This window comes from Dreissena polymorpha, chromosome 15, assembly GCF_020536995.1.
Source record: "Dreissena polymorpha isolate Duluth1 chromosome 15, UMN_Dpol_1.0, whole genome shotgun sequence".
NCBI lineage: Eukaryota > Metazoa > Mollusca > Bivalvia > Myida > Dreissenidae > Dreissena > Dreissena polymorpha.
Genome location: NC_068369.1, coordinates 3,548,543 through 3,562,927, shown reverse-complemented (window position 1 = coordinate 3,562,927; position 14,385 = coordinate 3,548,543). Strand labels below are relative to the sequence as shown.

At 36.3% G+C, this 14,385-nt stretch overlaps 1 protein-coding gene and 1 long non-coding RNA gene across 2 annotated transcripts; both read left to right on the top strand.

The window, feature by feature from the left end:
• The first annotated feature begins 378 nt into the window (after positions 1–378).
• LOC127860051 (uncharacterized) lies at positions 379–1,475 on the top strand. The gene is made up of 3 exons (XR_008039581.1): positions 379–464; positions 845–998; positions 1,301–1,475. It is a non-coding gene; the product is annotated as an uncharacterized LOC127860051 (long non-coding RNA).
• A 22-nt stretch (positions 1,476–1,497) lies between these two features.
• LOC127860044 (uncharacterized) lies at positions 1,498–13,925 on the top strand. The gene is made up of 3 exons (XM_052397799.1): positions 1,498–1,572; positions 2,713–2,869; positions 13,716–13,925. The coding sequence occupies exons 2-3, from the start codon at positions 2,732–2,734 to the stop codon at positions 13,923–13,925; spliced, it is 348 nt and encodes a 115-aa protein (XP_052253759.1). The 5' UTR covers positions 1,498–1,572; positions 2,713–2,731.
• The last annotated feature ends 460 nt before the right edge of the window (positions 13,926–14,385 follow it).

Genomic DNA, 14,385 nt, shown 5'->3' with positions numbered 1-14,385 from the left:
AGAGCGTCGACAGTCGAATGAGTGATATAAGCTTTGTAAGGCTGGCTTTGTGTATTGCTATTCGTTCGACATTGGCAATCTCTAATGTCTTAGTACACGCGTACTTCACCTGAATGTGTAAACTCTTTTCCAGTCATGAAAGTACGCAAGTAACGGAACGATTTGCATTGGTTATATGTTATATTACACAAATACCATTATTGTGAGTGTAAGTTGACGATTTACGGAAATCTTACATAACATGTCGTGTTAGATGCAACACGAATTTCCAACATTAACATGAATTTCTATTCTTACTGAAGATGAATAAATCGCATCTATTATAATTCCCAGCTCTCAGGACGTGGGTCACATCCCACAAACGAACTTCCAGAATACGTCCCCTTACGACGCGCGCGTCATTCCAGTGTCGAAGTTCCCCACAGGCCCCTTAAGCGGGCCATCGACGGCAAACGAGAGCAGAGGTGGGATTTACCGATTAACCTTTTTCACAAGAAGGGTTCTAAATCTACCAATGAAGACATCGTGACGCGGCAGTCACATTCGTCTGACAATAATAACGACGATAATTTGCCGCTAATAGACGACAACTTTACACTGTCTTTATTCTGAAGTGATCAGTATCTAGCTCCTTATACATTTTGAGTCATTAACGACAAGAACATTTTTGTATAAAAGATTACGGAAAAGAATATTACGCTATACGATTTTAATACAAATATAAACATCATTGTAGATCTATAATTGTCGATTGTGTACATACGACTCACGCACGCTCGCTTTTATTTTGAGAGTACAGATGGAATCGCTAGTTATATATATCCTATTTGTGTCATTTTTCAAGGATAGCCGACTCTCAAACTAACCTCAATGTCAATCCGCTTCCCAGCGGTCATTCAGGCCACGGATCTCTTGACGTTTCCATGACATCACTCGTGCGAGCAGGTCGGAGCGAGCGGGCGGAGAGCGTCGACAGTCGAACGAGTGATACAAGCTTTGTAAGGCTTTGTGTATTGCTATTCGTTTGGCATTGGCAATCTCCATAAGTCTAATGTCTTAGTACACGCGTACTTAACCTGAATGTGTAAACTCTTTTCCAGTCATGAAAGTACGCAAGTAACGGAACGATTTGCATTGGTTATATGTTATATTACACAAATACCATTATTTTGAGTGTAAGTTGACGATTTACGGAAATCTTACATAACATGTCGTGTAAGATGCAACACGAATTTCCAACATTAACATGAATTTCTATTCTTACTGAAGATGAATAAATCGCATCTATTATAATTCTCAGCTCTCAGGACGTGGGTCACATTCCACAAACGAACTTTCAAAATACGTCCCCTTACGACGCGCGCGTCATTCCACTGGCGAAGTTCCCCACAGTCCCCTTAAGCGGGCCATCGACGGCAAACGAGAGCAGAGGTGGGGTTTCCCGATGTACCTTTTTCACAGGAATGGTTCTAAATCTACCAATGAAGACATCGTGACGCGGCAGTCACATTCGTCTGACGATAATAACGACGATAATTCGCCGCTAATATCACCTCCAGCGTTAAACAAAGGGTACGTTTTAATGGCAATATTTCTGCATATTTTAAATCGACTTGTTTGTGGAATTTAATAATACAAAAAGTTTCAAACAAATATTAATTTAACTCCGTCAACAATCTATAAAAACTTCGTTTACAATCCATATATATCAATAGATTTCTTGTGTTCATTTATAACATTGCTAAATATCGCTAATTAAAGCAACCTTTTTCATAAGAGAATTTATTAATTCACATCTTAAACAAAGATAAGCGTAAGTTTAAAGTATCGCCACGCATATGACTGTCAACGTTAATCAATCTCTCTGCAGATTTTATTCATTTTTATGCACATTTTCCCGGTATTTGTATTAGAATTTTTACACCAAACACATAAGAAATATTGGTCAAGGCTGTTAATAAACGAGAAATGCCTTATCTGTTTTGAATATTTTCGAATACATAAACCAGTAGTGTAATAAATATGTCAATAAATATCTCATTAAATATTATAGATATCTTAGCTTTTATTTTTATGAGGCCCTTTTCTTTAACGTAAATCCCTTTATGCGGGAAGTAGCCATCTCCGCTTTTCAGTCATACCCGTTTAAAATATTTCCTATCATGCAATTAAAGAACTTATTATAAATTTTAGAAATTATTAAACTTTTACAACAAAATATGGAATTATAGCACACACACATGAAGTTTAGAAAATACAAATATTTTGAAAATTATACAACATAAGTATCAGAATTATATTACATATATATCAAAATATTACAAACATATATGACCTTTTACAACATATATAATGAAAACATTGAACATAATTATAAAATTAAACAACACAAATTTGTTATTTCATACATATATAGGATTTTACCAAAAATGTATATTTATATGACTAAATACAACATATATCTACAAGTATATCACACTACTATGGACACATTGACATTTGCAACGATTGACACGCCATACATATAGAACATGTTTATTAATAAAGCCAACATTTTTTTCTAAGAAATAAGGTCATGTTGTTTCAAACAAAGCCTATGAATGGCAATGATATACTTGCATATTGACAATATTACACTTTCATTATTACACACTCACATATTGATAAAGATATAGAGAAAACACAGCTTATGTATATCGTTTCCAACAACAGGGGTCGCTTCCTTGTGGAGATGGTACCCGGCGATCCGGATGCCTCTAAGCAGACGCGCAACAAGCATATCCTGGACAAGCAAATGATCTACATGCCTGTTTCCCGACCGCCATACATGTCCGCAATTGACGAGGGAAGCACCATCAGGAGCGTTACGGTACGTAACCGTGTTAGAAACGGTAAGCTGTTCATTTAAAGTGATCTCCCTTTCTCGATGGTTTATCACTGCGACATAAACTCTCAATCTCAACGCAGAGTTGTCGTTCATTGCTCTTACATACAACTCTGCGAAATGCTCAGCTTGCCATTTTGCCTTTAAAATAAGTAAAACCGAACAAACGCATTCAATATATATTTGATTGGATATTTAAGATCGCATGCATTAAATTAAGAAATATGACCTTAAAATGTACGATAAATCGTGCAAAAACTTGCGAGTTTTAATGCAACTCTTTGGAACTATTGTATTGCCCATTTACGCAGATGGAATCATTCCACGCACTTCACAAATGTTAACAATTGAACATAATTTTTATTGAGTGATATAAGGAATTGCTTCGACGTGTGTATGTATGTTGGTTTCTTAACATCAAAAACCATATCAATTTTATAATAATGAATTAAGACTGGTATAAGATATCATGGTATGAGATGGTTTTCTTTAATGCAGCGAATGCAACGTAACCGTCGTGCAAGAGGTTGTTTAGTATACTGTAACCTCAATGATGAACGCTTGAAATGATCATGACATGAATGAGACGCTTTCATAACAATAGTCCGTTCTGAGCCCAACACAGAGGTGAATGTAATGTAACCGTCGTGCAAGAGATTGATTAACTCTTACATGGCTTTTTTGACGATGCTGCGAAGCAGCTCGTCTAAGTTATCATACTATGTAAAAATTCTTCACAATGGCGACCTATGTAAAGACCGAGCCGGTCCGATTGAGATAGCTCGATTTTTCTAATCGGCATATCTCGCTAATTATCATTGATAAAGGTATAGGAAGCGCAGCTATAAATAGGACAGCATATTCTGGTAAAAAGATTTAATAATAGTTTGAAAACGTTAATTTAAAATCAGTTGTATTCAATCCATTATATGTTTATAGATCAATAAAACAACTATGCATGTTCTGTATTGTATTTGACATTTGTCGCGATTCAGTAAATAAATTACGAATTAAAACGTGTATAATTAACTTTCAACGCGATCATGTGTGTAAAGAAAACGAATTATTTCGAACCTGCAATTTGTATACGGTGTAGCGACTATGGTATATCAACACCATAATAGCCGATTGACATCTGTGAAACTCGCTCTTCTGCGTGCATTCTTATTTGCATATTTAATAAACTGTTCAAACAGAAATTACAGAGCCACATCAGTGCACATACTATGTTTGATAATCCATTCGTTTGTTGGATATTGTTTGTTGTTTTAAACACATATTAGGTCATATCGCGGAGATTTAGTTAACCTTACCATGTGTTCATGTGCGAACTCACGTATTCAAGTGCTCTTACGACTATGTGCTCATACCTACTTTCGGGAATCATCATGAAATTATTGCCGTACTTAACGAACCAACATGCCTAAGCTTATTGAATTAGAGAAAAAAAAATCAAAAGAGAAAAAATATATGTTCATGCACATGGGCATGTGAAATCATGTCCGTACACATAGCATCATTAACTTAGGAAAGGACACAACGAAATATAAAGTTTGGTATGATAAACATGTGAAATTAAAGAGCATAGTGTAATTAAAGAGCATGTCAAGTTTTGAATGTATATGCTGAAACGTAATGTTATATAACCTACAAACGTCTTACTGTAACAGAACGTTTTTTAAGATAAGTGGTACAGAAAATACACGTCGAATATCTTTTTGACGATATTTCTTGTTATATTTGATCGAGAATGTAAACCCGCCTCCCAGTTTCGCTAAATGGATCAAGTTCCCCACAGGTACTACTTCCCCGTGTCCCCATTTTTTATTTACCCTACATTTTTCGTACCCAATTTTTTTTCGTTCCCAAATTTTTGCTTGTACCCAAATTTCTTTTCATACCCAATTTTTTTTCCTACCCCAATTTTTGTTTCGTAACCAAATCTTTTTTCGTACCGATTTTTTTTTTTGCATAATTTTTGTACTTAAAATTCTCGTACCCATTTTTTCCTACCCAAAATGTTTGTACCCATACACACAATTGTGATGATGTAAATACACTTAATAGATGCCTTGATCTCAATCCTCTTCAAAAGCATCGTCACACCAGTACTGTAAGTACTTTGATTTAAACATAAACTTTATTATAACATCTACAATAGCCTTAAAGAAAAAATATGCTCTTATATATGCTCTATTTTCTATAGATGCAACCGTAAAAATTCCGGAACAACACTCAAAAAGTAATAAACTCAAAACCACGGTGCCTATATCACGTGACTTTTTCGGATCTGTGTTGGGAGAATAAAGCGCGACCCAGTTAACATTTTTAAGGATCTCTATTTCAATATTTCACCATTTTAATGTGATAAAGTGGAGAGCCCGCTCAAAGTAAGAGTTTTCTATATGTATCATGATGTTTTTAAACAAATAAGTATTTTTTCAGTAAAGAGCAACCGTGCGTTTGAACGGTTAGAAAAATGTCGTATCAGTGTGGGGACTTCATATTACAAAGGCGCGGTTGCACTTAACTGAAAAAATTCTTATTTGTTTTAAAAGATTATTCGAAGGCGGGTTTTTTACTTTAGATTGTTGTAATAGTTACATCTTTTGAAGATATTGATGGGTAAGCATAGGCGTTCTTTACTTTATCCCTGAACTACGATTAAGTTAGAAACTATATTGAAAAATAGGTTACATTCCAATAGTAAACAACCGAAAAAAGAAGGTGCAAAACAGTCGATTTTGATTTGTGTCGAGTTCTTTCTTGATTTGTACACTACGCATCGTTTTATTGCTTACATCGAATCAGCTAAATATTTAAAAAAAAAAAAAGTACAGAAACTGAAAGAAGCCATTTACTCGTTGTTTTATTTTTTTCTTCTTCGAAAAAGCATGTACAAATATGTATGTATTTTGACTGATTTGTATCATTTATGTAATTTTTTTTATCTTAAACGACCTTTATATACCAAAGCACCGAAGCACCGACAGCGAAATCAAGATGGCGTATCAAGCGTTATTAAATGCATTTTCAAGCTTTCGACGTGAACGATCGATCTGCACTTTGACGTGAACATTGAAAATATGCTATTAACTAGAAATGGCGCGGCAGAGGCCGACGCGTATCCCCACGCCGCATGTTTGACCCAGGGGCGCTCCAGGGTTGGTAATGCATAGTTGATATTGACCGTATTGTCATAAGAGAAGTTCAGTATCAATTAGAAGTGAATCGGTGTAGAAATGAAGAAATAATAGTAAAAGGCAATTTTGGATGGGCGTGGCCTATGTGGGCGGGGCACCCCAGGGTTGGTAATGGGGCCATACATAATTGAGATTGACCGTGTTGTCATGAGAGAGGTTCAGTATCAATTTGAAGCAAATCGGTGTAGAAATGAAGAAATTATAGTAAAATGCAATTTTGAGTGGGTGTGGCCTATGTGGGCGGGGCGCCCCAGGGTTGGTAATGGGGCCATGCATTGTTGAGATTGACTGAATTGTCATAAAAGAGGTTCAGTATCAATTTGAAGTGAATCGGTGTAGAAATGAAGAAATTATAGTAAAAGGCGATTTTGGGTGGGCGTGGCCTATGTGGGCGGGGCGCCCCAGGGATGGTAATGGGGTCATGCATAGTTGAGATTAACCGTATTGTCATAAGAGAGGTTCAGTATCAATTTGAAGTGAATCCGTGTAGAATTGAAGAAATTATAGTTAAAGGCAATTTTTGGTGGGCGTGGCCTATATGAGCGGGGCGCCCCAGGGTTGGTTATGGGGCCATGCATAGTTGGGATTGACTGTATTGTCATTAGAGAGGTTCAGTATCAATTTGAAGACTATCGGTGTAGAAATGAAGCAATTATAGTAAATAATCTAAAAAAATGAGTAAAAATCTCTGACTCGGCCCCACCCCAACCCCCATAACATTTGACCCAGGGGTCAGATCAAAATTCCAAATAGTGCAGGGTCGCACATATGCTCATAGCTACCATGTGTGTAAGTTTCAAGGTTCTAGTGCTAATAGTGTAGGAGGAGATAGTGGCCAGGACGGACAGACAGACGGGCGGCGGAGATAACCACAATAGCTTTTTGAAAAGCGTGGGGAGATAAATCCATAAGTGCCTATTTTCGCGATTTAAACAGTTAAGGATGTCTAATAGGTTACAATATACTAAATAATCGAGTAATGTAGGGCTCTACTCTCTAAAAATACGATCATATTTTACTCGATGGCATGTTTATACTTTTAGACTTATGTTTTGGTTTCATCGTTTCTAAATATAATACGTTAAACATATGCGTTCACTATTAAATCCCTCAAGCAACAAGATAACGAGAGATTATAGTAGAAAATGCGCTGAAAAAATGCATTTCACTGGAAAACGTCCGAAAACTAGAAATGGCGCGGCAGAGGCCGACGCGTATCCCCACGCCGCATGTTTGACCCAAGGGCGCCCCAGGGTTGATCATGGGGCCATGCATAGTTGAGATTGACTGTATTGTCATAAGAGAAGTTCAGTATCAATTAGAAGTGAATGGGTGTAAAAATAAAGAAGTTATAGTAAAAGGCAATTTTGGGAGGGTGTATAGTAAATGGATTTTTTTGGTGGGTGTGGCCTATGTGGGCGGGCGCCCCAGGGTTGGGATTGGGGCCATGCATAGTTGAGATTGACCCTAATGTCATAACAAAAGTTCAGTATCAATTTGAAGTGAATCCGTGTAGAAATGAAAAAATTATAGTAAATGGAAATTTTTGGTGGGTGTGGCCTATGTGGGCGGGGCGCCCCAGGGTTGGGAATGGGGCCATGCATGGTTGAGATTGACCGTATTGTCATAGGTGAGGTCCAGTATCAATTTGAAGTGAATCGGTGTAGAAATAAAGAAGTAAATGTAAAATAACCTAAAAAAATGAGTGATAATTTCTGACGCGGCCCCACCCCAACCCCTATAACTTTTGACCCAGGGGTCAGATCAAAATTCCAAATAGTGCACCGTCGCACATATGCTCATAGCTACCATGTGTGTAAATTTCAAGGTTCTAGTGCTTTTAGTGTAGGAGGAGATAGTGGCCAGGACGGACGGACAGACGGACGGACAGACGGACGGACGGACGGCGGAGATCACCACAATATCCCCACCTTTTTTTCAAAAAGCGTGGGGATAAAAAGAAGGAATGGATATAGGCATCTTTATGTGCAAAATGTTGCAAATTATTTCGCTTTAACATTAAATTGTATGAAGGAAATATTTAGTGTATGGTGACCTTTAGTGAGAACATGTTGCAAAGTTATCATTCTTTATCGGCTATAAACACGGCCGTTAATCACGCGCGCCACCTCTTTTTCGCGATGCATTAATAAATGAGCCAATGCTTCTTCCGAGGTGGCGCTAATTGCCGGATGTTTTGAAATTTTACGGATAATTGTACAACGTGAGTAGGTTTTATATGTTTTTTCAACATATTTCACATTATTTAAAAAATCGGACAATGTAGTGCGATTCAGTGAAGATTTGTTCATCCACAAATGTTAAGAAACACACAATCACAACCCATTTGGAAACGTGAGGACCTTTGTAAGTTGTTGCATGGTGACGTTTTAAAAGAAAATCGATGTATTTTGCCTGTGTAACGAGCAAATGTCTATCCAAAGAAATCTCTAATGGCATCAAACAATTGCTGTGAACATGTACAATTTGTTGCATGCACAAACACATCGGCTTCTTTCCGATCTATTACATAATTTTGCAATTTTCAAAAAGAGATGGCGCCAATGCCAAGGAGGTGGCGCTTAGGACAGGAGGTGGCGCCAATGCACATTTTCAGCCATTTTAAAGTGACCTATTTTATGTAACAGTTTCTGTGTATTATTGTTCTAGGACTGAAAGTAAATGTTCGTAAAATAAAAACAACTTACAGGCCAAGTAAATATGTTGAACTTCGTGTTCGTATCTGATGTTTTTCATTCACTGTTGTTATTTTATTATTTCTAATTTCATGAATGGTTTAAATAAAGAAACGTGTATTTGGTCAATATTAAAAACTACTTACCAATGCTCGTTGCATATGTTCGATCTGCATTAGTATATAACGCTAAGTTAGAATGTTCGATATATGATTTATTGTGTCACTGGTGATAAATATTTTCCTCTTTTTGCAGATGGGAGTTTTTAAGAGAAGGAAACGGAAAGGCTTGGTCCTTGCTTCACGGAAAAGATACAGTCTTGGTAAAAAGAGAAAACTGCCTGAATTTCAACAAAGAACATCTGAAAGAAACCCGAGTTTGAAACGCGTGTTCACGAGTACTCAATGTAAGACAACACATAACAGAACTATTATCATTTTCAACTCTCAGCTAAATTAAAGAGCAAGATTGGTGTCACCAATCGTACGACAACGCGGTTCCCCGTTTTGTTCCAAATGTAAAGCAATCAAGAAAATAAGACTTAATGTCAGAAAGATATGACAGTTTTTGAAGAGAAAATACGAATTCTTCATTAGATGAGACGTACCTTTACTCAAAAACGGCTTTGGAAACTCGCTTTTAATGACGTCTTTCGCGGAAGGTGATGTAACCTCTGAAATGGGTAGCATATCGGTCATTGAAAGAGATAATACGTGTAAGGAATTTACGGCAGATGACACTGCGTACACATTATTTAACGACGCTATGAAGATTATCCTTGAGGAAAGTGTCGATTGGTAAATGGTGTCGTTTTAAAATTTAGTATCAATTGGACGATTTCCGTTAGACAATGTTGCATTTCAACTGTAGATGTTGTCATTTGGTTTGACTGTGAAGACGTAAGTACCCTGCGCTATAATGACACAACAATGAAGTTTTTCTGGTTGGGAAAGCGCTTGTTGTGGGGGCTGCATCCGAGTTCGTCAAAAATAAACTGTGCATGTCCAAGTACATGTAAAAGTGTGTTATCACAGTTTAATCCACTTGGCTTTGAATTAAATTGCGACGTGAGCACCGGCTTATACAAAACTCATTTAGGTACAAATCTCAGGAAAGCTATATGCTTAGACAAGATATTGGGTATTTCAGTAAACGCATGGACATACGTTTATAAGACTAAACCCTAAGCATTGTGAGGGGTGAGCAACCCATGCGAGCACAATACGGATACACGTGGCAAACATGTTGCCTTCTAAACGTATTGACATGCATGTATATCATGTTGTTGAGCGTGACTTTGACAGCAATGCATACGTGCTGAGCAAATGAAAAGTAATAACTGAGATACGTGTTATGAGCATTGTATGTCACGCATGATTCATCAAATAGAAAACTGTTGTTCACTGCAGCATTTTTAAAGAACTTTAAGCTGTATATAATATATTTAATAATTTTGCCAGCTGTACACATTTGAAGGTCCTGCTAAAACTGTTTCGTTTGTTGTTGTTTTTTGTTGTTTTTGTAGGTTTTTGCCGTTTTAAAAAGTAAAACATATTTATGACGACAGTCAGTTTGGTTTTTCTTTGGTCGTTGACGGCTCAGGTACTACTTAAATTACCCCGGGTAGTCTTGAGTATACTACAATGGATCCCGGATATGGTCATATTCCGGGGTAGCTTTTAGTTTATTTTCGGTACTCCGGATACTCTGTTGTATACTTGATGTAAATGGGATACTCTTTAAGTAGTTACTGAGCTGCCAATCACCAATGCGGTTGTCTCGATTGGTTGTTGTTGGCCCAGCGACTATTTAAAAGTACCGCGGGTACTCTTAAAGCGAGATTATACGATTTTGTCAAATATTTATTAATTAAAATAAAATGTGTAAAAACTTATTAAACATATATTTAAATATAGATTAAAATAAAAGTTAAGAAGAACATGTGTCGGAAAATGCGAAATAAGCAAGATATTTAATTCTGAAATCGAAAAAGGCTGTACAGTCGAATTCGCCAGCATGTAGATCATGCATGTACGATGTTAATCTAAATTTAGTTAACGGTTAATTTTAAATTCCTGCAACGATATCTATTCATACGACACACGAACACTAAAAACGACTGCTTCGGTTATTGTAGGAAAATATGTACGAAATATCTTCGTCACAATCGGCTCGGGGCGCTAATTTGTCTTTGCTGCATTTTATAAAATTTGTCTTCAATGTATAATTTTTCTTGCCTATTTTGTGTTATTGTTTTATATTTTATCAATATATTACAATTTAACACATATAAAAATTGTATAATCTCGCTTTAAGTATACTAATGTGTACACCGGGAACGGAAAATACGCTTACAGGCACCGGGATACCGTGGGATACTTTTTAGTATATTTTCCGTACTCCAAGTCATTTGTAGTATACTTAAGTTACAAGGGGTACTTTAATGTAGTACCTGAGCCGGAAATGACTTATCGAGCGTCAGTTATCATACGCACTCTTTTCCTGGGTTTACCAGTACTAAGTGCGCTTACTAATGCCATGGCGAACAACTGCCCAACTTATATCCGGGATAGAATAAATGAAGAATTAATTGCATGACCAACCACCACAAGTTACGTTTCCGGGCCGGTATGCGAACCACCGATCCTCGAAATTGTAGCCCAATGCTCTACTTCTGGGCAAACCGCACGTTCTAACAAAAAAATTACATCTCGCAAGGTTTTACTACACAGGCCCGTATTCACCAAAACATTCGAATACTTAAACTAAATATTAAGTATTGTGCTATAAACTGTTTTGTCTCTGCAGTTTGAAAACAAAACGCGTCGTATTGTAATCAAATACTTCATAGTAAACGCCTTACATTTATTCCTCCTCAGTTTATTCTTTAGTCTCCAATATAAAAATGGGCTGCTGAAAAAGGATTTGGATTGTTAATATGCAGAAAAGTATGTTTATACTTTATTTCAGTAACGAAAACAATATTGAGTTACATGTCTCTGCCTAGCAACAATTTGATATCTAAATAAAAGTGGTAACGATGAGGACTTGTTTCAATTAACATATAATTTTTACATTTATCAAGTAAATAAACTACGTTTTCGATTCAGTTCAGCGATATGAATGAAAAAACATATATAACGGGATATTAAGATCTTTACATAATCAATAACTGAAAGGAAACGAACTTATCAAAGCCATAAAATGATATGCAAGAAAATATCAAAATATAAAGATGCTTCTCTGACTCTTGTGTGAAATATACAGCTGTAATTACAGCTTGATGCAATCACTGTTACTGTTGAAAATAATTCCCTACTTAGGGCAAAAACACATAACATAAATAAACAAATCAACAACCCTGGCAAATTGCTCCTATTAAAAAGTTAATCCTTGTGCACATTTTTCAAGTGCCGATAAAGTGAGTATTCCTTCTCAAACTTTTTCCCGCAAATCTGGCAAATGCAAATGTTCCCCAAGTGTTTAACTCTGGTGTGCATATATAGGGCTCGTTTGGATCTATACATTTTTTGACAAACATCACATGTATGCAATTTCTTTTGACCCTCACCGCAATGCTGTTTGTAGCGTTTTAGGTTTCGGATATAGCCGAATTCTGCATGGCAAAGTTCACATTTCAGTTTCTCCCTGCCGTGAAACTGACGACAATGATTACCCAAATCCCTCTTCGTTGAAAATCGTTTCACACATTTACCCGAGTGTACATATTTCTGGTGCACTTGGTGTTCTTTTAAGTTGTACACGGAACTAAACCGACGGCTGCATACCAATCACATTACCGTTTTTGACGTGGAAATTAAGTCTGCTGTTTGTGGTGTATTACTTGTTACACGATTTGCATTCATATCTTATTTTTAGTTCCTTTATTCATGCCCGTGCTGAAATATAAAAAGCGTCATTATTTTATGAGAATCAATCGAGCTCTAAACAACGTCGGTGTAATAGAAAAGCAATTGTTCAAAATGATTTAACGTGTAAGTGAATATATGAACAACTTTCATGACAAAATCATACGACTGTTAAATCATATCGTGCATTAGCGCCACCTCCTTTCCCTAGCGCCACCTCCTTTGCATTGGCTCCACCTCTTTTGGAAAATTGCAAAAAAATATATTATATCTACAAAACGCCAATGCGTTTGTGCATGTAGCAACTAGTATATGTTAGACGCAGTCGTTTGATGTCGTTAGCTAGTTAATCGGATGGAAATTTGCTCGTAGCATAGGCATAGACATCGATTTGATTTCAAAACCCCAATCATGTCAAAACTTATAAAAGTCCTCACGTTTCCAAATGAGTTGTGTTTGTATGTTTCAGTACATTTTTGGATGAATAAATCTTCGCCGAATCGCACTACATTGCCTCATTTTTGAAATAATGTGAATTATGTTGAAAAAACATATAAAACATACTCACCTTGTACAATTATCCGTAAAGTTTCAAAACATCCGGTCATTAGCGCCACCTCGGAAGTAGCATTGGCTCATTTATTAATGCATCGCAAAAAAGAGGTGGCGCGCGTGATTAACGGCCGTGATAAATAATCTCATTTAAGTAACATCAGCATTTGCAAAATAATTCTCAGCAATAAAGTTAAATTTAATTTAAGGCACATATTTATTTTTCGATCATTAACATATGACCAAAGGATCAAAATCTTATTTTATTCATAAGTTGATTTAAGAAATTAGAAATTAATACACGCATTGTGTTTTCTGTCAAGTTTAATTTGAATTTTTATTCTGCTTAGGATGTCGTTTTTTGAAAGACTATAACATGGGTAACATCTTAAGACCATGCAATAGATGTAACAGATCTTCCTGATTCTTGTGTTCATATTTGTTGTAAAGCTTTAAAAACGATAAATTGCATGTACACTATTCGCATTTAGATATATACATTTAATTTTAGGACCTTCTTACTTCATCTGTGTCGTCGTCAAATGAAGACGTAACGCACAATGGAGACTCAGAAATACCGACAGTCATCGTTGAGGAAGACGAGAAGCATGATGACGTGTTTCCGCTTTCGGTGAAATCGGAAAAGGCAAGCCATGCATCAGAAGCAGCTGACAGTAAACAAAGCGATTCGATTGCTATTAAGATACAAATCGATGAATAAATAGTGCGTATTAAATTTTCACTTATTTTAGTTAAATAACTACGCTCTAACAAATATTTCAGAGAATACAACAAATGCAAAAAACAATAGTTGTATTATATGTGGATTTAGTGATATTTCATACATCTTTCTGATTTTATGTGTGTGAACATATGAATTAAAATATAGAACGATATGTGTATTTGCACATATTATTTCAGAAACATGTTTATCTGAAGCAAACACACATTGTCTTATCCTTAAGAAAAGAAAAGAATAATTCAATATATATTTTTACCACTACGACCGATGTCGTCTGCTAAGTGTCAGAAGACCCATGTGCAGGATCAACAGGGTTTACACACGGGCTAGACAGAATGAAAGCACACCGTTAAGAACGATGTTTTTGCAAATATCTCAAGTTAGTGAAATATGTTTGCAAAAATCTTAAGTGCATAAAAGACCATTTTTTTGCGGTTTG

Excerpts from the sequence above, each read along its gene's own strand:
- LOC127860044 (XM_052397799.1), top strand. The coding sequence starts at position 2,732 with ATGGTACCCGGCGATCCGGATGCCTCTAAGCAGACGCGCAACAAGCAT. Across the intron at positions 2,870-13,715 it reads GCACCATCAGGAGCGTTACG|GACCTTCTTACTTCATCTGT; the intron begins GTACGTAACCGT and ends ATTTAATTTTAG.